The sequence below is a fragment of the Xyrauchen texanus genome, chromosome 35 (genome assembly GCF_025860055.1).
Source record: "Xyrauchen texanus isolate HMW12.3.18 chromosome 35, RBS_HiC_50CHRs, whole genome shotgun sequence".
In the NCBI taxonomy this organism is placed as follows: Eukaryota; Metazoa; Chordata; class Actinopteri; order Cypriniformes; family Catostomidae; genus Xyrauchen; species Xyrauchen texanus.
This window is the reverse complement of record NC_068310.1, coordinates 20375732-20402027: the sequence shown is the minus strand read 5'-3', so window position 1 is coordinate 20402027 and position 26296 is coordinate 20375732. Positions and strand designations below refer to the sequence as shown.

At 38.1% G+C, this 26296-nt stretch overlaps 1 protein-coding gene across 4 annotated transcripts in view; it reads right to left on the bottom strand.

Annotated features, from left to right (window-relative positions):
• Window positions 1-1647: 1647 nt before the first annotated feature.
• LOC127628707 (eukaryotic translation initiation factor 4 gamma 3-like) overlaps window positions 1648-26296 on the bottom strand; it is a 79536-nt gene continuing 54887 nt past the window's right edge. For all 4 annotated transcript variants that reach the window (XM_052105514.1, XM_052105515.1, XM_052105516.1 and 1 more), the window contains 14 exons: window positions 25461-25599; window positions 25223-25311; window positions 22532-22628; window positions 22255-22375; window positions 20044-20258; window positions 19761-19864; window positions 19468-19640; window positions 18921-19046; window positions 18711-18792; window positions 18035-18133; window positions 17690-17836; window positions 17510-17591; window positions 15887-16033; window positions 1648-2265 (listed from right to left, as the gene is read on the bottom strand). In XM_052105514.1, the coding sequence (XP_051961474.1) occupies window positions 2084-2265; window positions 15887-16033; window positions 17510-17591; window positions 17690-17836; window positions 18035-18133; window positions 18711-18792; window positions 18921-19046; window positions 19468-19640; window positions 19761-19864; window positions 20044-20258; window positions 22255-22375; window positions 22532-22628; window positions 25223-25311; window positions 25461-25599 (1803 nt within the window). In that variant the 3' untranslated portion in view covers window positions 1648-2083. The remainder of the gene's footprint in view (window positions 2266-15886; window positions 16034-17509; window positions 17592-17689; window positions 17837-18034; window positions 18134-18710; window positions 18793-18920; window positions 19047-19467; window positions 19641-19760; window positions 19865-20043; window positions 20259-22254; window positions 22376-22531; window positions 22629-25222; window positions 25312-25460; window positions 25600-26296) is intronic.

Here is a 26296-nt window from a genome sequence, read left to right as displayed (position 1 = left end):
GATTATACTTGGTCCATGAAATTGGCACATAGACTTGAAGGTTTTTCCTCTACACAAATGCTCACAAAAAATATTTGGCCAAAATTATATTCACAATATGAATTTCCATACATTTTTGCTTATCTTGTCCTGGAAATTACAATTTCAGAATGCCCTGATATTTCCAGGTTTTCCATGATTGTGGGAACTCTACATTAAAGCATAAGTATTAAAAGGACATAAATATTTATCATTTCTCACCCACACCTATTATAACGCTTCTGAAGGCATGGATTTAACCACTGGCGTCATATGGATTACTTTTATGCTACCTTTATGTACTTTTTTGAGCTTAAAAGTTCTAGCCACCATTGAATTCTAAAAATATTTGTGTTCTGCAGAAAGAAAGTCATACACATCTGGGATGGCCTGAGGGTGAGTAAATGATGAGACTTTCCATTTTTGGGGAACTACTCTTTAAATCATCCTGGAAGGACCATCAGTGAGAACCAGGATAAAGCTTGTCATTATGGCATATTTGTACCTGAAAACAGGATATCACCTTATAATGCACTTACAGTGGAAGTATAAGTGCTTTTAAAAAAATATGAGATTTCTGCTTTTTAATACTCTGGAATATCTTGCTCCATTGACTTCCAATGTAAGTACATATATACTGTATGTTGTTTAAAAAGAATGAGGTACTTAAAGTGAAAGCATGCTACAGATATGGTTCATAGAGCTCAACTTGTATTGAACCCCAACTCAAACTGTATTTTGAATGTGGTGCACATTCCTTTTATTTCTAATCAGTGTATTCATCAGAGAATTTCAGACAGCTTAAGTTTCCTGCCATGAAGATAATGGGCCATATGTGACCTGCTCCATCACATTGATATACTTTGAGTCACACACTTTTATTCACTAATTAAAAAGGAAAGAATATATGATTATATCAGCAAACTTTTAAATTATTATCAAAAACAGTTTGGAGCATTATGTGTATGGCTCAGAGTAACTTAAAAGTCAAGTCACTCCTTATTAGTAAGTATTCTCCTTATTTGTTAATGAAAAAGAACAAAAAAAAGTATAGCTTACAGAGATATCTTGATTTACCAAGATAAGAGAAAGCTTGTGATCAGCAAGGCCCTCACTGTAGGAAATGCACTCCATCATTAGTATTTTTATGAATCTTTTTGTCTTGAATTTGAGTTGTGGTGGCGTAGTGGACTAAAGCACATAGCTTGTAATCAGAAGGTTGCTGGTTTGATCCCCACAGCCACCACCATTGTGTCCTTGAGCAAGACACTTAAATCCAGGTTGCTCCGGGGGAATCGTCCCTGTAATAAGTGCACTTTAAGTCGCTTTGGATAAAACGTCTTGTACACGTTGCCATTTGCTTGTTGGCTCATTCTGAGCTCTTCTGTGACTCCAGCAGGCCCCTGAATGCATAGTTCTGCAAGCTTCTGCCAGATTAAATGTTTCACATAGAGCAAGCTAAAGCAGAGGATTATTTTGTATGGTTTTAAAAATAATAACCTTAAACGCTACTTAGTACTGACATAATAAAACCGCAGATCTTCCTTTGAAACCTGGCCTTGTATATCTTCAACCCCAAAAAAACAGTCAATGTCCTTAATCGAACAGTTTGAAAATCATGGAGGTTGTTTAATCATTTTTATTGTCATTATATTAATAATAACATTATTACAATTATTACTTATCCACCGTTCACCTCTTATTGTTGCAGTCTGCAAATGTTAAATACCCTTTTGTGTACGTAACTCTTACAAAAAATAAATTAACAAGTCTGAACTTGTTTTGCTTCATTGATGCACATTTGTATTATTAAAGCCTTCTCTTAAAAAATAACAAAATAAAAAACTTAAATGCAACATTTCTATAAATAATAATTTTTTTTTTTAGTGCTCCAGCAATTGTAAGTCATCAGGTCGCTGCATGTCAGTGAACCGTACCATTCGACAACTTGCTGCACTCAATCCATGTTGCTTGTTCCGTTACTTTTTAATTTGATGCAGTTATTGTTTCAGCGACTTATTGTCTCTTCAGCACTAGTTGGCAAATTAGTCTGTTTGTCCCCACGTCAATTGTCCTCTGACTCCTCTTCTGCCTCACGCAGCCATGTGAAGAAGGCAGTGACTGACTTCAGAGCCACACCCTTGCCTTGTTGTTCAGTGGGGTCTTTACTATTTTCCCACTTATAAAATGCATCTTCAGTTATCACGTCCTCATCATACAAACAGTCAAAAAACATCCGGAGCAAATCTGGAAAATAAAAATAATAATAATCATTTTAATCTATTAGTTCAATTTCAACTTCAAATACACAAAAACATGTAGCAGTATTTGTTTATTTAAAGGGGTTGTGACATGAGGAATCAAATTTTCCTTGATCTTTTGACATATGAGGTCACTGTAATATAAAAACATTCTTTAAATTTCAGAACTGAAAACATCATCCTTAATAGAAAAGAGCATTTATTTAAACCAAGCTACAGAAATGGCTCGTTTGGAATTTTTGGAACTTGTGATGTCACAAGGACTAAATACATCTGCATAGGACTGCCTCTTCAGTACTACATCAACTCAAATTTTGCATCATTGCACCCCTGGCCCCGCCTACTGGTTCTCAGTCACACAGGTGAAGAGTAGAGAGGGCCTGTCATGGGAGATTCATCTACACTTTTAAGGGGACTTGCAGGGGATACCTTCATATGCCTATCTAGATTTAAATGTTTTTCTATATAAACATGCACTAGATGAATGGCTTTGACCGTTAACATGGATATCGTGCCGCTTTTAAAAGGCGCAATGTGAAGTTATAACTCTAAAAAGGAGACCTCCATTCGGTTTCAATCAGCTGCACTGTTTCTTGCTGTTTTGAAGGCATTTTGTAAAATGTTTGCAACCATCTAGGCTATTTTTAATTATTGGTCTTTTTTAAACATTCACTAGATGGACATCTTTGATCGTTTTGATGCATTTCCAGCGATGTGAGTCACCTTTTAGAAGTACAAGTGCAACTTTGAAATACATGTCTTATTCTGCTGCTGCCACTGACTGGGAAAAACACTTGCAAACTTTGCAAAGGAACATTTATTGAAAGATGGAGATGTTAAAACAATATTGGACCACAAAACCATAAGTAAACAATTTCATTCTTGAATATTTCATGTCATTACTGTGTGATAGTTTATGGTGCAGCTTGAGTGAACAGTTTAAAATATTAAGATGAAATGAATTGGGTGTGGGTTATAATTTGCAGTCCCCTAAAAATAACTCAACACACAGCCATTAATGTATAAACCTCTGGCAACAAAAGTGAGAACAACCCTAAATGAAAATGTCCAAATTGGGCCCAAAGTGTCAATATTTTGTGTGGCCACCATTATTTCCCAGCACTGCTTTAACCCTCTTGGTCATGGAGTTCACCAGAGCTTCACAGGTTGCTACTGGAGTCCTCTTCCACTCCTCCATGACAACATCATGGAGCTGGTGGATGTTAGAGACCCTGTGCTCCTCCACCTTCCATTTGAGGATGCCCCACAGATGCTTAATAGGGTTTAGGTCTGGAGACATGCTTGGCCAGCCCATCACCTTCACCCTCAGCTTCTTTAGCAAGGCAGTGGTCATCTTGGAGTTGTGTTTGGGGTCTTTATCATGCTGGAATACTTCCCTGCGGCCCAGTCTCCGAAGGGAGGGGATCATGCTCTGCTTCAGTATGTCACAGTACATGTTGGCATTCATGGTTCCCTCAATGAACTGTAGCTCCCCAGTGCCGGCAGCACTCATGCAGCCCCAGACCATGACACTCCCACCACCATGCTTGACTGTAGGCAAAACACACTTGTCTTTGTACTCCTCACCTGGTTTCCACCACACACGCTTGACACCATCTGAACCAAATAAGTTGACAGAACATGGTCCATTAATCCATGTCCTTAGTCTGCTTGTCTTGAGCAAACTGTTTGCAGGCTTTCTTGTGCATCATCTTTAGAAGAGGCTTCCTTCTGGGACGACAGCCATGCAGACCAATTTGATGCAGTGTGTGGCATATGGTCTGAGCACTGACAGGCTGACCCCCCACACCTTCAACCTCTGCAGCAATGCTGGCAGCACTCATACGTCTATTTCCCAAAGACAACCTCTGGATATGACGCTGAGCACGAGCACTCAACTTCTTTGGCTGACCATGGCGAGGCCTGTTCTGAGTGGAACCTGTCCTGTTAAACCGCTGTATGGTCTTGGCCACCGTGCTGCAGCTCAGTGTCAGGGTTCCAGTGACCAGTTTGAGTGAGTGTGAGAGTGATGACACCAAATTGAACACAACTGCTCCCCATTCACACCTGAGAACTTGTAACACTAATTAGTCACATGACAGCGGGGAGGGAAAATGGCTAATTGGGCCCAATTTGGACATTTCCACTTAAGGGTGTACTCACTTTTGTTGCCAGCGGTTTAGACATTAATGGCTGTGTGTTGAGTTATTTTGAGGGGACAGCAAATATACACCGTTATACAAGCTGTACACTCACTACTTTACATTGTAGCAAAGTGTCATTTCTTCAGTGTTGTCACATGAAAAGCTATAATCAAATATTTACAAAAATGTGAGGGGTGTACTCAATTTTGTGAGATACTGTGTATATATATATATATATATATATATATATGTATATGTATTAGGGTTGCCACCTATGTCTGATAAAAACCTGGACAAATCAATGACCCGGCCACCGCTTTGCTCACAAGTGAAAATGTCCATTAGACATTAGACTCAGAAGACACAATTGGTCGTTGTGCAGTAAGATTGTGCATAGTCGTGAATATTTTAAACATACCATACCATACCAACTTTATTTGTTAACCTCTTCCCAATCCTGTAAAATTAGCCTAAAACGCCTAATCAAGGCATACCCAAAGTAAATTTAAAGCTGTTCTTGAACCGTTTGGAGTACATGCATGGTTTTGGTCACATTTGAAAGGGGACACTCTGAAGTTTTTTCTCCAGCAGTCAGAATTACTGTAAGTGCTACTGATTTTGAGTAATAGAAGTTTGAACACAATGAAATAGAATTTTCTTTTTCCGCCTGAAATTTTTTTTGCATACAGATGCCTGCAGATGACTATAACTTGTAGCTATTAGCTTGAGAACACAATGGGATCACAGCATGAATCCTTACCTAGTCCAGGTTCAAATGTTATAACAATATCATAAAAAAATGAATATTTTACACATGTTTTTCTAAGGGTACACCCAGGCGTTTTATAAAAGTGCCTTTTGGATACTCCAAAAGGTCACTTTGGAAACCTAGGACAAAAAGGCTGCAACTTTTGAACGCTTCAACGTACAGTCATAATTGTGGGCTCTAATGAAAGATGACACTTAGAGCTATCATATTCCATATCCAGATCCACTATTAGTTTTGCTGACACAGAGTAACTGATGCATAAACACATTAGAGTGCCTTTTCCCTTCTTGAAACTAAATGTTGTGCATATAAAAGAGTCAAAACTAGTGCTATGGTGGACAATTTGTTTATATAAAAAATACACAACAAACTATTTACATTAATTTTTACATAAAGTATTTACAAACCATTATAAAATTGTACATGTTTCTAGCAACATGCCAGTCATTGTAGCAGTCACATTTGTGTACAAAGCACATAGGCACAACACAGGAGAGTACTTCACTGGTGTCTTTGCATGACACTGCCTGCACTTCAGACGCACCAGCGGTGCAAGATTTGGTGATGTGCAACAGCCTGTGATGTGCTCTTCGTGGAGCAGGAGATACGGGTCTGGCTGTGGATTGAGACCCCAACTCTGCCATGCTCCTCAGCAAGGGTCTCTCTGAAAGCCCTCCTCTCTTGATGAGGTGCTGTCCTGCTGCTCCACTTTATGTGGCCGCTTGCTGAGTGGGGGATAATAAATAAATGTAATTTACAAAGCTAGACACAACTTCTCCATCTTTTCTGTATTCTATATATATATATATATATATATATATATATTAGTTTTTCTTTTCGAGTGTGTAAAAATGTATTATTGTATGTATATTTACTGTAAATACTGTATACTTTGCCAATGTACTATGGAACAAAGAGATGGGCCTACACCTCCCCCATGAATTCAGCACTGTAACAAATAGATGGCCCTACACCTCCCCCACCTCCCCAAGCATTGTAACAAATAGACTCTCAAACACAACATATATTCTTATTTTCAACTTATATTTATTGATTTATTTACTATATATATATATATATATATATATTTTACAGTAAATATACAAAACATCTATATAGCATGTCAATAGATCTGAAACAAACAATGAACTAAAAACACGCACAAACGGTTCAAACACTCACTGAGGAAACACACGACAAAGGGTAATTACAAAATGTGTATTCATTATTCAAACTAAAGCTTATTTATGCGGAATATACAGTAATATATGTTATAAACACAAGAAAACACTTACTTGTCCAGAGCCGTGTCTCATCTCTCCATCTGCCTCTGAATCATCTGTATTGTTTTCAGAAATTTCATCTCCAAACTCAGAATTTTGACAATGAATGCCTTCTTATATCACATCCTGGGGTGAAAATCCTGTTTTTCAAGGCCCGCTTTCACCATATTTAAATCGCCAAATGTGTAAACAGTTCCAAAGCAGCTCTGCATGCATTTACGCACGGAGGCGCACAGCAGGGGGTAAACTCGAGGAAACTTTGCGCACAGGAATAACAGAGCCGCCATCTAATAGTTCCACTAAAGCCGCGATATCACTGTTTTCAGAATTTCATTGGCTATACGATGCGCCAGTCATTTCCACTCTTCAATGTAATTGGTTTGATCAGTAAACAAAGGAAAGTGGGTATGCCCTTACACTCGACACAGATGGTGGTTGGGTATTGAAGGCTGTGGACAGGACATGGAAGCTCCTATTGGGTCAAATGAGGTGTCAATCGAAAGGCCAGAGTGCGTGCTTCCATTTTGATACCGGATATAGGAAATGTTTACATCTGAACTGAAGTTATTACCGTAATATGTGAAAGATTAGGCACAGCTGCCAGGTGCTTTGAAATGATGCAACAAGAGTCTGTGGATATTTATTGATGTAATACTGTGATTTGGACTAAACATTTTACTTGATTTGATCATTTGGACATTTGACAATGAAACAACACCGCTTTTTGTCGGGAAGTTATGGCTCAGTGTACAACTATGAGGCATCATAGGTGAGTTGCCTAAATTTTGTTATTGGTTGTTTATATGTTGGTGGTCTGACAAAGATATAGATTGTACCTGCTGTTGTGATTGTATCTTAAAATGGTTTATATCAATAGAAAATCAAGAAATGTAGCTTTCCAAAGATATGTGGCATGTGTACCAATGTAACACACAGCTGTTTTGTTTATCGCATACTTTTATTTTGTACATTTAAGGGCCCGTCCGCGGGCCTAGATTTCCATGGTGTTAAGCACTTTACAACAACCAAAGTTGACCAAAGTGCTGTACATAAAAATATAGAAAAATATACATAAACATATGTACAATTAATAACCATACAATAAAAACAAAGTAACAAATACAATCAAGTAAATAAAATCGAGTAAATAAAATCGACCTCTTACTAGGTGTTAAAAACCACAGAGAAAAGATGGGTTTTAAGAAGGGTTTTAAAAACAGATAAAGAAGAGGCCTGCTTTACATGCAAAGGCAGATCATTCCATAGTCTAGGGGCAGACACAGCAAAGGCACGGTCCCCTCTGAGCTTACGCTTAGTTTTAGGCACAGTCAGGAGCAGCTGATCATCTGACCTGAGAGCTGGACTGGTTTATAAGAGTGTAGAAGCTCAGAGAGGTATGGCGGGGCAAGACCATTTAAAGATTTAAAAGCAAATAACAGAATTTTAAAATGGATCCTAAATTGAATAGGCAGCCAATGTAATGAAGCTAAAATAGGGAAATGTGCTCATGTTTACGTGTGCCTGTTAAAAGACGTGCTGCTGCATTTTGTACCATCTGGAGACGGGTGATGGAGGACCCACTAACCCCCACATATAGGGAATTACAATAGTCCAGCCGTGTAGTTACAAAGGCGTGGATTGCAGTTTCAAAATGTTGTCTTGACAGAATTGGCTTTATTTTGGCCAGCTGCCTCAAATGAAAGAAGCTTGATTTGACAACAGCTTTGATGTGACTGTCAAATTTAAGCTCAGGGTCCACTTTAACTCCTAGATTTGTAATGTTAGATTTAATATAGGGTGCCAAGGAGCCCAGATCTACAGGCGGGGTCCCAGTGGTGCCTCCAAAAACCATCACTTCTGTTTTTTTATCATTAAAATATAAAAAGTTCAGAGCCATCCAGGCCTTTATGTCGTCGAGACAATTGAGTAGTTGTCCAACAGAGTTATCATTTTTCTTTTTAAGGGGTACATAAATCTGACTGTCATCTGCATAACAGTGGAATGAAATGCCGTACTTTCTAAGTATGGAACCAAGTGGAAGCAAATACAAAGAGAAAAGTAGAGGGCCGAGGACTGAGCCCTGTGGGACCCCACACAAGAGAGGAGCAGAGGAGGATACAAATTCACCTATGCTGACACAAAAAGTTCGATCTGCTAAATATGCTATATCCGCTATACATCTCAAGTATTCTCACTTATCTTAACTTGTAGCTTACCTGGTTGCTTAGATACTGGTGCTTGTGCTTGCTTTTGCTTTGCTAAAGAAATAAGTAGAGGGATGAAATTAGATTTGCATTTACCATACCTTAGCCACATCTATAGCCACTTTTATTTAGTATGTCTCAATCAGACATTGGAATAACAAAATCATACATAAATGGGCCTTAGCTTACCTAGTCTTCCATCTATACTTGGCGTTTCCCTTTGCTGCAGCTATCAGTGGTTTCTGTTCTTCAATGAATGTCTTGAATTCAGTGCATGACAATTTGAAATTCAATCTGACCTGAAGCTCAGACTTCACCATTGCAACTAACAGTCTGTTTCTTTTATCGGACCAAACATCCTCCATATGACTGAACACTCTTTCTGCATAGGCATTACTGACTGGTATGGAAAAAACAAAAGCAACTACTTTCAACAGCTCAGTGGATTCAGTTGCCTTGCTAAAAAAATTCTTTGTTTTAGCATGGTCATCCAAAGCAGTTTTGCCTTCATGTTTAACCAGAATTTCAACTGAGCATACGGAGCAGGTAGCATAAAGTGGGTCGCCTGGTGTTGGCTTAGCCATGTGGAGTAATTGTAATTTTTCAACCAGTCATTATTAAAATATGTCGAACGTTTCATTTTCTTTTTTACTGGCCTGTCCGTCTTTGTGAACACACTGTCATCTTCGTCTTCCGTCTCGCCACCCATGTTAACGCTAACGAACGACGTTGACGTACAATCTTCTTCACACTGCTTCTCAAATTGCCACCTGTAGTAACTGGCTAGCTGCCAAGAAGACAGACGCGCTAGATGACGTAGCCTACGTCACGTCACACGTCCCAGAGCCAATGATAGCGGATTCTACACACAAGAGACACGGACCACTCTGTGCACAACGCATAGGCTATTTCAAGTGGAGAGAAAATAGATAGTTGAATATACATATTCTTGTAGCCTTTCGAAAACCGGGACATTTAGTGTCCCGGGAGAGTGGATAAATTTCCCGGACAGGTTATTAAAATGAAGGACAATCCCGGTAAAACCGGGACAGGTGGCAACACTAATATGTATGTATACATACACACACAGGCAGCAAAACATTTGGAATAAAGTACAGATTTTGCTGATTCGGAAGGAAATTGGTAGTTTAATACACAAGTGGAATTTAACTGATCACAAAGTAAAATCAGGACAAAATGATGTTAAAAAACAGCACCATCACAATTTGAAAAGAGTCATTTTTTATCAACTCTAGACAGGCCCCATTTCCAGAAGCAATCACTCCAACACCTTATCCTTGAGTAATCATGCTAAATTGCTAATTTGGTACTAGAAAATCACTTGCCATTATTTCAAACACAGTTAAAAACTATTTGTTTCATTATATGAAGCTTAACTTTGTCTTTGTTTCTGAGTTGCCACAGTATGAAATAGACTGGCATGTCTTAAGTTCAAGTCAAGTCATTTTAATTTGTATAGCGCCTTTCACAACACACATCGTTTCAAAGCATCTTTTCAGAAAATCATGCATTAACAGAAAATTAAAACGTAATATCTATAAAGTCTTATACTCATATTTAATCAAACTACACAATATGACTGTAAGTGTGTATAAAAATAATTGAATTATAATTGTATTTAGAAACCCAGTGAGCAAGGCAACTGTGGCTAGGAACACAAAACTCCATAAGATGTTGGTTAATGGAGAAAAATAGGGAGAAACCAGACTGACTGTGGGGGCCAGTTCCCCTCTGGCTAACCAGCATGATAATAATGCCAATATTACTTATTTATGTGCAGTGCAAGTCATGGTTTAAAATGAGTAAACTAAGTAAGTGCTAAGGGCCAGTGTTTAAACAAAGATTTTGTTTGAACTGTAAGATTAATGACTAATGTCTTTGAAGTCCATCCTGGATTAACTGCAGAAGTTCATATAGATGCATTTTCCTTTGTTAGTTGGCTGATGAAGGCTTTTGTTGGCAATGTATTGATAGTCTATGTATTCTATTTTAGGAGTGTAGTCCATCATTAGACCAATGTGCTGCAGGCCGAGATCAGTGAGGTGCTTCGCAGTTCAACCGGCTGGTAATTTCGGTGAGGTCTATCCTAATCCAAGGTTCAGGCAATGAGTATATGAAGTATCCCATGTCTTATGTGGAGTTCGCATTAGTTCATCATCTGAGGTCCATTGTAATAGACTGAAGTGATGTTTGTCTGGCACTGGCTGCGTTTTGTTGTCATCATGTAGGAGTGGAGTCCGATACCAAGCAGGAATAGAGCTGGATCCGGCCGGTTCTGGTGACCTCGGTATAGGAGACCCGAGGTTGAAACATGGAAACAAATAGAATAATATTAGCGAAGATGCCTTAAAGTTTTTGCAGAGTTATAGATCATGATCAATGTTTCAGGTTCCAGGAGACCTAACTAAAGCAGCCTAATTGTGTGGTGAAGACTAAATGAGGTGTATGCCTGGCTAAATAGATTAGTCTTTAGTCTAGACTTAAACTCAGTGAGTGTGTCTGCATCCCGAACAATGTTAGGCTTATTTTTAGAGGTTTTGTCAGAATTCAGTTGAAGGAAATTTCTGCCATTCAATCTTTGATTTCATTGATTAACTCTGCTAATTTGGAGAATTGTGAAATTTCGTCAGGTTTTGAAGAAATATAAAGTTGAATAAGTGGAAACTTATTCCAAGATTACTGATAATATCTCCCAGGGGAAGCATATATAAGGAGACAAGCAAAGGCCCTAAATCTGATCCTTGTGGCACTCCATACTTAACTTTTGTTTGATTAGGCAATTCCTTGTTTACACAGACAAAGTGGTAGTGGTCTGCTAAATAGGACCTAAACCATGCTAATGCAAGTCCAGAAATGCCAACATAATTTAGCCTATTCAAGAGAATAAAGTGATCTATCGTGTCGAAGGCAGCACTAAGATCTAAAAGCACTAGAAGAGAAATGCAGCCGCGATCAGATGATAAGAGCAAGTCATTTGTAACTCTGATGGGTGAAGTCTCTGTACTGTGGTGTGGCCTAAATCCTGACTGAAATTTTTCATATATACCATTTCTCTGTAGAAATGAACATAATACGGAGGACACAACATTTTCTAGACATTTGAAATCAGTCTATAATTAGCCAATTCTCAAGGATTAAGTTATGGCTTCTTAATAAGCAATTTGATAACTGCCATTTTAAGGTTTCTTGGGACATGTCCTAAGGATAGCAAGGAGTTAATAATATTAAGAAGAGGTTCTGAGATTACAGGGAATACCTCTTTTAAGAGCTTAGTTGGTATTGGATCTAACAAACATGTTGTGGCTTTTGATGTTTCGATAAGTTTTGTTAGCTCTTTGTGACAGTGAAGGATTGAAGTTGCACGTGAGGAAAATTATGAGATACTGTTTTCTGAGGTAGTGCAACAGATGATTGCATAATTCCAATTTTATTTCTGATTATTTCAATATTATCAGTAAAGATATTCATGAAGTCATTACTATTGTGCTGCGACAGAATATCTGGTTCAATTGAGGCTTTATTCCTAACCAATTTTGCCACAGTACTGAATAAACACCCATGATTTGTGGTTATTTTCTACGAAAAGGTTAAAATATGCTGACCTGGCAGCTTTTAGTGCCTGTCTGTAGCTACAGGCGCTATCCTTACATGCACAGCGAAATACCTCAAATTTTTTATTCTTCCACTTGCACTCCATTTTCAGAGCTGCTTTCTTGAGAGCATGAGTGTGATCATTGTACCATGGTGCGGGGCTTTTTTCTTTAATCGAAAGGGGCGACATTATTAAGAGTGCTAGAGAAGACTGTATTTATATTTTCTGTTATTTCATCAAGTTCTTCTAAACTTTGGGGCTTACTGAGTGTATGAGATAGATCAATAGCGTGGAGTAAACGAAGTAATGATCTGAGATGTCAACACTCTGCAGTAGAATTTCTATAGTATCAACATCAACTCCATATGACAGAATTAAATCTAGCGTATTATTATGGCAATGAGTTGTTCCTGTTACATTCTGTCTGATGCTGGTCTCTAACTCATTAACCTTCTCTGTCAGCCTGACCAATTCTTTACATTTATCACATGTGAATCCCTCACTGCTGATGAAATAAGCTATAGTAAACATGTGGCATGTAATGCAGGAAGCAATAACATGAGCAGACGCCATGACTTACCACAATTGTTTGTTGTTGTTGGTTGTTCATGTGCGGCGATGGTTTGAGATCGATGTGAATCCCTCATGCATTTGTTTGTTGTTTATGGTTGTTCTTGATAAGCAGTGCTTCGAGATCAATGCAATAATCCATGTAACACAAGAGGAGAAAACGGGTGCGCGCTGTAAAATGTAAGCAGTTTAATCGCGATACAAATAGAAAGCGGATGCATGCGGGAAAAATGCAAGCAGTTGAATTGCGATAAGAGAACAATGCGGGGGGAATCCTGATGAGCGCTGAAAAATGGCAGATATTAAAGATTAAAAGCTGAAAACTGATAGATAAGCAATAATAAAAAGATAGCTGGATACAAACACAGACAGGTCAATATTAGGCCAAAAATGGCAACAACAACAAAAAAAGAAAGAAACAGCTTTCTCTAGGTACTCAGTCAATCATTGTTTTGAAGAATGAAGGCTATAAAATGCTTGAAATTGTCAAAAAAATTAAGATTTCATACAAAAGGTGTACACTACAGTCTTCAAAGACAAAGGACAAATGGCTCTAACAAGGACAGAAAGACATGTGGAAGGCCAGATGTACAACTAAACAAGAGGATAAGTACATCAGAGTCTCTAGTTTGAGCAATAGATGCCTCACATTTCCTAAGCTGTCAGCTTCATTGAATTCTACCTGCTCAACACCAGTTTCATGTACAACAGTTACAACAGAGAAGACTCATGGTTGCAGGTCTAATGGGAAGAACTGCAAAGAAAAAGCCACTTTTGAAACAGAAAAACAAAAAGAAATGGATGGAATGGGCAAAGAAACACAGACATTGGACAACAGATAATAAGAAAAGAGTGTTATTGATCTTAACCCCATTGAGCTTTTGTGGGGTCAGCTAGACTGTAAGGTGAGTGAGAAGTGCCCGACAAGACAGCCACATCTATGGTAAGTGTTCCAGGAAGTGTGGGGTGAAATGTCACCTGAGTATCTAGACAAACTAACAGCTATAATGCCAAGGATCTGCATTGTTGCATGTGGAGGATTTTTTGAAGTAGTTTTAAGAAGTTCTGAATTTTTTTTTTTCAAATTGTAATAGTAATTTTTCAGCTTATTAATGTCCTGACTATATATTGTGATCAGTTGAATGCCACTTTGGTTTACTAAAATGACCAATGAAGTACTTGTGGCCAAAAGTATGGAATAATTTACAGATTTGCTCTATGGTAAGAGCAAATCTCATATATATATATATATATATATATATATATATATGCATAGGTCCTTCTCAAAAAATTAGCATATTGTGATAAAGTTCATTATTTTCCATAATGTAATGATAAAAATTAAACTTTCATATATTTTAGATTCATTGCACACCAACTGAAATATTTCAGGTCTTTTATTGTTGTAATACTGATGATTTTGGCATACAGCTCATGAAAACCCAAAATTCCTATCTCAAAAAATTAGCATATTTCATCCGACCAATAAAAGAAGTGTTTTTAATACAAAAAAAAGTCAACCTTCAAATAATTATGTTCAGTTATGCACTCAATACTTGGTCGGGAATCCTTTTGCAGAAATGACTGCTTCAATGCAGCGTGGCATGGAGGCAATCAGCCTGTGGCACTGCTGAGGTGTTATGGAGGCCCAGGATGCTTCGATAGCGGCCTTAAGCTCATCCAGAGTGTTGGGTCTTGCGTCTCAACTTTCTCTTCACAATATCCCACAGATTCTCTATGGGGTTCAGGTCAGGAGAGTTGGTAGGCCAATTGAGCACAGTAATACCATGGTCAGTAAACCATTTACCAGTGGTTTTGGCACTGTGAGCAGGTGCCAGGTCGTGCTGAAAAATTAAATCTTCATCTCCATAAAGCTTTTCAGCAGATGGAAGCATGAAGTGCTCCAAAATCTCCTGATAGCTAGCTGCATTGACCCTGCCCTTGATAAAACACAGTGGACCAACACCAGCAGCTGACATGGCACCCCAGACCATCACTGACTGTGGGTACTTGACACTGGACTTCAGGCATTTTGGCATTTTCTTCTCCCCAGTCTTCCTCCAGACTCTGGCACCTTGATTTCGAATGACATGCAAAATTTGCTTTCATCCGAAAAAGTACTTTGGACCACTGAGCAACAGTCCAGTGCTGCTTCTCTGTAGCCCATTTCCTGCACACGCCTGTGCACGGTGGCTCTGGATGTTTCTACTCCAGACTCAGTCCACTGCTTCCGCGAGGTCCCCCAAGGTCTGGAATCGGTCCTTCTCCACAATCTTCCTCAGGGTCCGGTCACCTCTTCTCGTTGTGCAGCGTTTTTGCCACACTTTTTCCTTCCCACAGACTTCCCACTGAGGTGCCTTGATACAGCACTCTGGGAACAGCCTATTTGTTCAGAAATTTCTTTCTGTGTCTTACCCTCTTGCTTGAGGGTGTCAATGATGGCCTTCTGGACAGCAGTCAGGTCGGCAGTCTTACCCATGATTGCGGTTTTGAGTAATGAAACAGGCTGGGAGTTTTTAAAAGCCTCAGGAATCTTTTGCAGGTGTTTAGAGTTAATTAGTTGATTCAGATGATTAGGTTAATAGCTCGTTTAGAGACCCTTTTCATGATATGCTAATTTTTTGAGATAGGAATTTTGGGTTTTCATGAGCTGTATGCCAAAATAATCAGTATTAAAACAATAAAAGACCTGAAATATTTCAGTTGGTGTGCAATGAATCTAAAATATATGAAAGTTAAATTTTTATCATTACATTATGGAAAATAATGAACTTTATCACAATATGCTAATTTTTTGAGAAGGACCTATGCATATGCATATATATATATATATAAATACATTGAAATATTGCAAAATGAATCCTTTCACGATTATACAAGATTACACAAGATGTACTCACCCTGTCTAGGTTTATTTTGTGAAAATGGCCAGCTGACTTTAAATCATTCCTTAATATTAACACAGGAATAGCTTCTTTGGTTTTAATTTATGTGGGGATGTGGAAAGTGACAGGTTATACTCACTAGGAGGCTGGTCCAGTTTTAGTATCAATGCTTGAAGTGCGTAAAGTGCTTGCAACTGTCTCTCTGTGTCAGAGTTAAGGTACTTGTGTAATACAGGCAACCTCCTCTGGATTATGGACGTGTCCACTTTGCAGGAGGAGCCCTCGGCTGCACACAGGGGACACAAAGATTGGACATTAGACACTTTAACATTTGAAATCGTACATCTTATGAGGCCAACATTTGATGCCCACTTAAAAACTTCCATTAAATGCCAAAGTAAAGTGCTAAAATTTGCAGTATAATCATAAGGCGTAATGTTGTCCAATGACAAATAAATGTTACTGGGTGAATCTCACAAACATTTCACACAAATTTCTAGGTCATAATTTACCTAAAAAAACAAGAGGAAAAAAGAAGTTACATTTACATAAAGATGAAGCCTATTTTGATGACCATTAAGATTTATTTGTTGTTCCGAAAGGTCAATATGTGTTCAAATGAACTATCTTTTTTTCCTGGGCAAGAACGGTGAAAATGTGCAACAGCTTTTTAGTAACTGAGACTTCATGACTCCATTTACTCTTGGTAATAAGATTTTAAGGCATGTGGTTAGCCCTACATTCAGGTCTAAATGGGGTCAAAAAAGTTGTGATCGGATCACAAAACCACATACGAAGGTAGTCAAAAATGGACACGTCCACATCTCATTTGAGGTGTAAAAGCTAATCTGTCCTGAATGCACCCTGGCAGCAGTGACGTGCCTCATCTAACCTGTCAATCAACCGCTAAGCTAAAACAGGAGTTTAAACTTTGGTGGTTACGAGCATTTTTAAAAGTAAATAACCACCCAATCAGTAAAAACAAAAAAAACAACAAAAAAAAAAAAAAAAAGCAGATACATACACACAAAAACGTAGTGGATCTCCTTCAATGTGTGTCATATCAACATGCAGTGAGCACACACTTCTGAAGCTCCTTTAATACAGATAATCCACTCAAATAACTGACAATTCTGCTCAAAATGTTGCGTTTGTACTTAATTTAATTTCAGATGCATCTGGGAGAAACAGCGCACCATTTCTTTCATTCCTTTCTGATTTGTTGTGCTTAAAATGTCATGCATTAACACACTGACATAGTGACTGATGGATGTCATCATGAAATCAGAGACCCTGCCCTTGAAATCCGAACACAAGTGGTCACAGGAGACACATTTAAGAGGTCAATGGCCAATTTCACTGGTACTTGTGACTGTGTGACAATAAAGGACTACTACTACTATATGCTGTATACATAGGTTTTTTGTACATTTAAGGTTATGTATAGCATAACTTTTGCTTATGCTGATCAATACAATAAATTATGATTTTCACAACTGTATTAATGTTGAGAATGGTATCTTTTCACATTACAGTTAAGGGAGTGGGAGAAAAATGTGCTTGTAATGAAAATATGCAAAAGTGTGTCACTATGCAAAATCTGAATGTTCCTAAAAAGAGGGGTTATTTCCTTTAATATCCTATTATATCTATAATATCCTATTATATTTTTCCTTTGAATTTGAAGAGAAATATGACCCATGATACACCCTACTATCCAAACAAATGTGTTGTTTCTGTGAGACAAAATAGAGCCACTTACTTTTCACTGCTGCTTTACACACAGCAGTCATTAAAGCTCTGAGGAAAGGAGGTGAACTAATTTCTGATTCATCTAGATTGGCCTGTAATAAATTATCATATATCAGTGACATGAGAATCATTCACAGAGTCTGACAACCTTTAATGAAATGAGTTGGAAAAGCCTCATGTAAATCTGTACCTCAACCCAGTCGAAGATTTGTTCATCGCCAGCCAGGTCCTCAAGTAATAGTTTTTCAAGTTGCTTGTTTAATTCCTCAGGTGAGAGTGATCTCTTAGAGGCAGCCTCATTTGGGTTTGAGCAATCAGAAAGAGTGAAGTCGAGTTTCTGTTGAGGGATAAATTTTTAAATGGAACACAATCAGTATGGAGTAGCTTATTCATACCTTTTATCTTTTCTTTAAACAAATGCAATTTCTTCAGAATTCAATAGCCTATTGTAGATGAGTACTGGTCTTTTACATTGTCCTTGAAGGTTATCTCATATTCGACTGAAGTAGGTGAAGTATGGTAAGGGAAGACTCACATGTTCTGTGATGAAGCTGTGCACATCCTCGGTTTCAGGTATAACATTTACCCAGCTCAACCCAGAGTCCCTCCATAATGATCCCACTTTCCTATGGCTCTACAAGACATACATGCACACAATCCATTCAATTCCACCATCCTTATGCTTGCAAATACATGCTTAATACTAATGTTTTTTTTATTACTGATGCCGATATCTAGACAGCAGGATGGCAGCAGGCAGATATAAATGCCAATTAACACAATACAATTTAACAACAGCAAACCAGATGTACACAAAAAGTGAATCAAACCCTTATTTATGCAATATTTACTCAAATTTGCTTGAAAAGAACCTTGAACCTTGAAAACAGAAAGTGTTGTGAATTAATTAACAAATTCATTAGATTTTGGAACTGACACAAGGGAAAGTTAATACCTTTGTTAAGCGGCCAAGCGAACACGTTTATTGGCCAATGCTGATAATCACAAAATGGCCAAATATCGGACTGGCCGATATATCAGTCTATTACTACTCAATACAAATATGGCAATACCTGTGACCTTGCAATAACAAATGAAGATGATCAAGGGAATGGAAATACATTAAAATTGAATGTTTTAACTTAAATAGTAATAATTATAGAAAAAACACAGTAATCATATGCATGTTTTCCTCAAGCACTTCAGCTTACCATATGTTTGCATAGAAGGTGCAATATTTCAGAAAATAATATCCCAGCTCTTCCCACAGGGAGTAATGGTTTACTAAATTCACTGCAAACACAAATAAAAAACAAATAAATAAAGCGCCACACTGGTGTACAGGCAATTACTAACACTGATTTGTTCAGCCAGAATCCAATAACACTGCAGTAAGTCTCCGCTGGGGAAACAAACCTCACCTAAATAATTCTCTCATAGAGATTCCCCCCTCTCGAAGCACAGGGGTCACCAGCTCCGCAAGGTACAACCATATATGAGGAACATCAATGGCCATATCATCTGCAAATTCAAGAGTTTCAGAGAACCTGCAGAGAGAATGGCAAAACACATAAAACATAATTTATCAGTAACAAATAAAATGCTTCTGTATTGGTGCACTGTACTGCAGCATGATATCTGAAGCCACAGGCAGCAATAGTAAGAGCAATAAGAGATTAGAGAAATATTAGCTCTGCTACAAAACTAGAGAGCTGAGTCATGGGGCTGCTATTTCAAAGATACATTTCTAGCAGATCAAATATTTTAGAGTTAAGGGTAACGTGAATATTTTACACCCACTATAGAAATGTTCATGATTTTCCAATTACGTTTTCAGACATGGAAATCAGAATTTTAAAATTCCCAGATATTTCTAGGTTTCCTTTGACTGTGGAACCCTGGAGATCATGAGAAGCTATTAGCTTCCTACAGTTCTTGTGTCAGGCCGTGCGAGTGCTGCAGTCTCACCCTTTAAAGAACTGAGGCTTCAAAAGGCTTCCAGCCTGCAGCAGCTGGTAGAGCAGCTGACCCATGTGGTCTCGTGTGATCTGACTCCTCTCCACCGTTGAATCCACACCCACCCGCACGAACACGTAGAGCATGGCAGGCTGCTCCAGTTCCTCAACACACTGCATTGCCTCCTGCATTATACACACACACTTTAAATATTTATGCATGTCCACCTTACAAAGAAAACACATAAATAGGCATAAATAGTGCAGACGCACGTGTTTAAAGGAATACAAACCTATAGTACAAACCTTATAATCATTAATGTGCAAAAACTCATCAATAATTGTCTTGGACCGCCTCTCCATCTCCTCTTCGGTTAATGCAGGCTTGTCTGGAGAGGCACCTGACGGTGCTTCAAGCAATGAGAAATAGTCTTTAGTTTGGAATAACTAATGTTAATCATTTCAATAATACACCAGTTTATGCATGACAGCCCTTTTACCCATGTTTTGCACTCTAATGTAACCAACAACACAAACTCTAGAGCTTTCATATCTTTATAGTGGGTGTATAAGTATCTGTGTGTCTCACCAGAATCCCTGGATTGGCTACGCTCCAGTCTGCTCTGGTCCGCAGCGCTGGCGGGCAGTTTGGGCGTGTCTGAGGTATTTGAGTCTCTGCGGAACAGCTCCTGCATTGCCTCTTCAGGACTCTCCTTATTGCCGCAACCCAATGAGAGGGGCCCTGACTGAGTGGGATCTGAACTCAATGGCTTGTCACTGTGTTCCTGCCCTGAGCTTCCATGACTGAGAAATTCAGAAAAACACATATGTACATACATGAATCTCCAAAGACTTCCCACAATTGTTGACAAATTAACTTCAATTACTTTTCTGCAGCCTTTATTGCGATTAGTTTGTTATGACTGGATAAGGATTTTTAAACCGGACTGATTCATTCCGATTCAGACCAATTTGTGAACCATTTTGACCTATTCATTGAAAACAACTGATTCAAATGAACGGTTTGCTCAGAAATCCGAAAATGCTTATGGCTGGCGAGTAAGTTTTACTCTAAAAGCAATATTTAGCCAATTAAATATTTTAAAGTAGACAGAGCAGAACAACAAAACTATCAATTCATTAGAGGAATCTCCATAACATAGATATACAATTTAACAATAATTTGTAATGGGTTGGGCGATATACTGGAAGGCATGATAAACCGGTATAAATTTGACAACCGGTACACATTTTGGATTATCGTCTCTATCGCAGTAACACAAAATCACCTCCACGTGGCAATAAATATGTACCTCTTCTATTCACATTACACAAACGCAGTACACATTCTGTCTGAGAAATAGAGGAAAAAGGTGAAGCGGCTTCATGCGAGACTTTAAAAAGTCAGTTGAAGAAACATGGACCGGGTTTTTCAGGCACTGACAATTTTTCGGCCAACCGAAGTAAATTCAATGACATTCATCTCGCGTTCTAAATAGGTTTCTCATTTAAGCACAGCAGTATTTCACGTGATTGTCGCAAGTTAATCAGGCTTTCCATTAGTACTCAAGAGACAGGAGAGCGCAGAGTGGGGTAATTCACGCTACTCAACCCGGTTCACACACCATAACATTTACGTGACCCATTTTAGTTTTTTACCTTAAAGTGCAAAGTAGGAAGTCAAACATCTCGAATGGCTAGACAGTTCTGTTCAAATGATGTTACATATTAGGAAACAAACCGGCCATGCTTGCCTTCAAATATTCTCTTCAGAGATGACTTTAATCATTAAGAGCCTAATGAAGTGTTTATTTCCATTCATTTTTTTACTTATGTATTATTTCCTTTGTTGCACTGCGCTGAGAAGATACTGCATTTCTTAAGGAAAGTTTACAATAATACTAATCAACAACATCAGACTGAAATGTGGCATAATGTGAAATGTAGCATTATGGTGGATATAATGGATATAAACCTTTTTATTTTCTTTGAATGTTTGTCAAGTTCCAAGTGAAGAGAAAAATTAAGAGGAAGTAGCTTTTATAAGGTATTTAATTCACTGACTGGATTATTCAAAAATAAGCATTACAATATGGTTATTTTATATTTTTTATAGAATTATTTTTTTTTTTTTAGAAAAAGTATCTATATTGTGATATTCTTATCGTGATATACATTTTTGATCATTTTTGAATTTGAGAGAATTTTCATTTTTGGGTGAACAATTCCTTTAATATCATGATTTTGGTCTTATCGGCCACCCCTAATTTGTTACAGAGCACCTTTCTTTGTAGCTCAAAGTGATTTAAAAAACAATTATTGGGGGAAAACAACTTGTAATATTAAAAGTAAACAATCTGTGGTAGTGTTCACATTTAAACCCAAGTTGGATACATTTGCTAGACAAAATGTAAAAAAAAAAAAAAAAAGAAAAATAGGAAATACATGTCCATCTGTTATTAAAGCTCCAACATGATTGTTGAAACACAACAACAAAAAGCATTTTGGCCAATTATGGCTTTATCAAGCAAAACTAAATATTATAATAATAATAATAATAAATGTGTTTTTCAAATCAACATTTTGGGAGTTTTAATAACAATGTGTGGACATCTCTGAACTAAATTAAAACATATTATTTTCTGTTGATTATTATTTAAAAATTGTTTGTTTTCTCCTGAAAATTATGAACCAAGCATGACCGCCTAAAAAAAAAAAACTGGTACTGAGTTTCATTGTAGCATAACAAAAAAAAAAAGCTTCCTTTCCATTATTGCTGCATTTTACATGTGTACAGAACCTGCTGAGAACTCTCCTGGCATCAAAGTCGGGGGATGTAGAGGATAAAGAGGAGGCCGGTGGTGCTGTAGGTTGCAGGGCTGAGTAACGGTTCAAACTGGTGGCACTGGGGTGAGAGACATCTGAAAGGAGGGTGCAACAATGGGAGAGAGTTTGCATTAGCAGGAGAAAAGAGTCTGCATCACTGTAGCTATGTATACAGGCAGAAAATCCTGCATAAACAACATGACAATGACAAGGCCAGCAGCCCACGTGTTACTCAATCACTCTTTCTTTACCTGACTCATTGGCCTTGGCTCCAGCCCCTCCACTGCTGCCCTTCATCCAGTTCAGCTGAGCTCTTGGTCCCAGTTGAATCGTCTCATCTATTGTTGGCTAAAGAAGGTTCACAAGCAAAACTGGTTTCAGTACAATCACATTATATTTCACCATTGCTTACATACTGATAAAGATGTTACTAGAAAAGCAACAACCATCAGGTGGAGATGTTAATCTGTGTATCTTCCATTCATTTCATTTCAAAATTGGATAACAAAAAACAGGTATTTTATTTTTTATTTTTCTGCAAAAGTAAAAAACAAACACACAAATTGACCAAATTGATTCATTTCTTAAAAAGTAGAATTCTAGCCCTTTTCTATTTATATTTTCTTTTGGTATTTTTGTTCCCAATTCTCCCTTATCAAAACTAAAATTGAAGAAAATTAAAGCAAAAATCTTCTATTTTTAATTTACACTTACAAAAGTCACCAGCAGGGTACAGCATTTCCCCCACAGAGCCCCCCACTGAACATTGAGTCAGTCTGAGATTAAATGAAGAGATAGAAGCAATTGAGAAAGCCTAAATAGATAGAAGAACTGTGGTGAATTCTCCAAGAAGCTTGGAACATCCTATCTGCCAACAACCGTGAAAAACTGTGTCCAGGTGTACCTAGGAGAATTGGGGCTGTTTTAAAGGTAAAGGTGGCCACACAAAATATTGATTTAGCTTTGTTTACTGGACTTTGTATGATGTTAATTGATAAATGAAAACTATTTATGGCATTGTTTTTGAAGATATCCTCACTATGCTACAATTTTCACATGTGCCTAAAACTTCCACAGTACTGTATCTGTGAAAGGCTAATATCGGCCAACCGATAAATCTAGCACTCGTGCAAAAACCATTCCTCAGAATTTTCTTCCTTCAAGACAGCGATTCATCTCTCATCTAGAAGCCCTCTACTGCTTCGCCATCGACTACCAAGTCATCGGGCGGAATCTTCACGGCAACGAGAAGACTCTCTCCTCCCCTACAGTGTTCTGACGAACATCACTCTTTATATAAAATCTACAAATATAAGCTTCTTTTTTAAGATGTCGCTCCGCAAATGTTCATTGTGCGAGAGAAACATCCCACCCTCAGATCAGCATGAGCTGCATCCTCGGCAGTGCCCATGCAGAGTCAGCTCACATGGAGACAGACTGCCCTCACTGCGAGGACATGAGCCTCAAGATGCTGCGCTCGTGAATCGCTCTCATTCTGAGGGATGATTCAGCCTCCCTGCCCTCCCAACTGCATCTTCTATGATACCCAAAGCGATCACAAGAAGAGGCACGGCCGCGAGGTTGAGCAGGATGAATTTGAGGAGGACCTTGTGCCGGCACATGCTCCACAAGCCCCATGTAAAGCGTCTATGCCTATACAATATGTGCGTGACTCACGGCCTCGTCTCATACAGCGATTCTATCATCAGCAAAATCAGAGTGGACATGGATACAGTTCTGTTAATTGCACTGAAAAAGTCTCAATCAGCTATGGTTTCCAGAAATGATAGAGATGTTATACAGCTTGCCATGGGAAATACCACTGAGGAGGGCTCTCCTGACTAAGGCGCAAGAAACAATCTGGCATCCCCAGTCCAAGCTGTGGAACCTGCATGTGTGTCCCCTGAACGGTGTGCGCTAATCCTGCCGGAACTGATGCATTCAGTCATGAACACCATTTTACAGGCCAGAGTGCCACCCACGAGATGCCTGTATGTGGTAAAATGGAATGTGTTCACTGATTGGGGTCTTTGACATTTCAAAATAAGAGTCCAATGTGTATTTCAGGCTTGTTTATAATTACAAGTCCCGTGTTATGTACCAAATCTTTTTTTTTTTCCTGATTGGGATTGCAGTAGCACAACAAACTGCATCTGGGATTTTATTCAATTTGCACTCTTGTAGTATTTGTGTCTGGACCATCTAGTCACAGTAAAGAAAGACTAAGATTTATTTTTCTAAATTATACATATATATATATACACACACACACACACACACACACACGTATGTATGTATAATACATAAAATCTATTTAATCAACAATCTAAATCGAGCAGTTCTGTGATGTGACAACTAAAATAGCCATTTGGCTCCTAAATGTTTCAATTTAGGAACCAATGGCTCCTTGGTAATTTTTTTGGTCTAGCCCTGCATAATGCATTTAAAAAAAAAAGGGAAAACCTGTTTTAGGCATATGACAAGTTGTTTTTTTGTTTTCCGTTTTATTTATTTCAAGACGGATATGGAATGAACAGAAGATACACTGACTGATGTTGAGTAACATATTTAATTTCTATATTTACCAAATCATTTTAGGTCAAAGAGCTTTGGAAGCAGCAGACTGCAAAGTACATAATCCATGACAAGGTGTGGTTTGAACAGCTTCCTTAATGCCAAAAGTGTCGAATTTTGACTACATTAAAAACACTTTCCCCAACACCAGCTTAATATGCGCAGAAAACTTAAAGTAAATTATAGGTAGGTTAATTTTCCAAAAAAGTGTGAACACTGGCTCTGTGGTGCTATCAAAATATTTTTTATATTGCTCAATATTGACATGCTGTACGATGATCTAAGAATCTCCTTTACTAAAAACACAACCACAGCTGTGAAACACATCTCATTACCAGACCAGAAAGATAAAATGGACTGGACTCTACCTTGGAAAATTTGAGAATCTTAGTGGGGTCTATTGTCCTGCTGTTCTTAGTCATTGGCACAGTGCTCCAGGTCTCCTCTCTCTGCACCACTGCAACATGAAGAGAAGAGAAGAGAATGAATGCTTGGAGTTATCACAGTGGTACATAGTATAGCTGCTTCATCAGAGAGAACAATAGAGAAAGGAGGAGAGCAAACAAGCATAAGAGGATTAGCCTATAGCTGAACTCTCTTTCTGACCTGGTCTCCTCTTGTTGTCCTTGGACAGCAGTTGCTGGTGGACCTTCCTCTGTTCCTCCTGCTCCTCCAACTTTGCCGCCTTGTGGATCTGCTCAATGGTCTTGGGTCCCTGGTCAGCCCTCCGAGACACCCAATTGTGCTGAGAAAGAGAAAAAAAAAAACTGAAATCCCAGCACGACCGGCAAAAATATGAAAGTTTTCCTTGAGTTCCAAAAAAACATTTTCTATATAGAGCTCAACAATAGGGTTCAGAAAGAAAAATGTTGAAGAAAATCTTTTAGCGATAACATAAAACTTTCAAGACAAATCGAAGGTTGTTAAATATGATATATTAAATGAGCTCCATGGAAATAATGAGCTCCAAGTTTGTTAAATAGTGGTATATGTCTTCTGTAGAAGTCAATCAAGTGAAATCCACCAATCAGATAAGTTTCCATTACCATATCATTAAAATGGAATAGAGGTGAGTTTTTGTAGGTTAGCAGTAGTGACGTGTGGAACAACTAACGTTTAAAGGTAAATTTTGGAGTCAACTAGTCGACTAGTCTAAAAAGTAAGAAACCCTCAGAAAGCAGTAAAAAAAAAACATTGTATTTATGTAAGCCATTTAAAATATTTAATCTATTCCAACAGCCAAATCCAACACTAAATTCTGCTGAAAATGGGCATTCATCTGCAACTTGCTTGCCTTGCATTATGATCATGATACATATTGTATACACATCATGACACGTATTCAATGTTAGCAAATACAGGCATACTGTATTTATTTATTTTTTTGCTCCCCATTTCTCCCAAATTTGGAATGCCCAATTCCCAATGCGCTCCAAGTCATT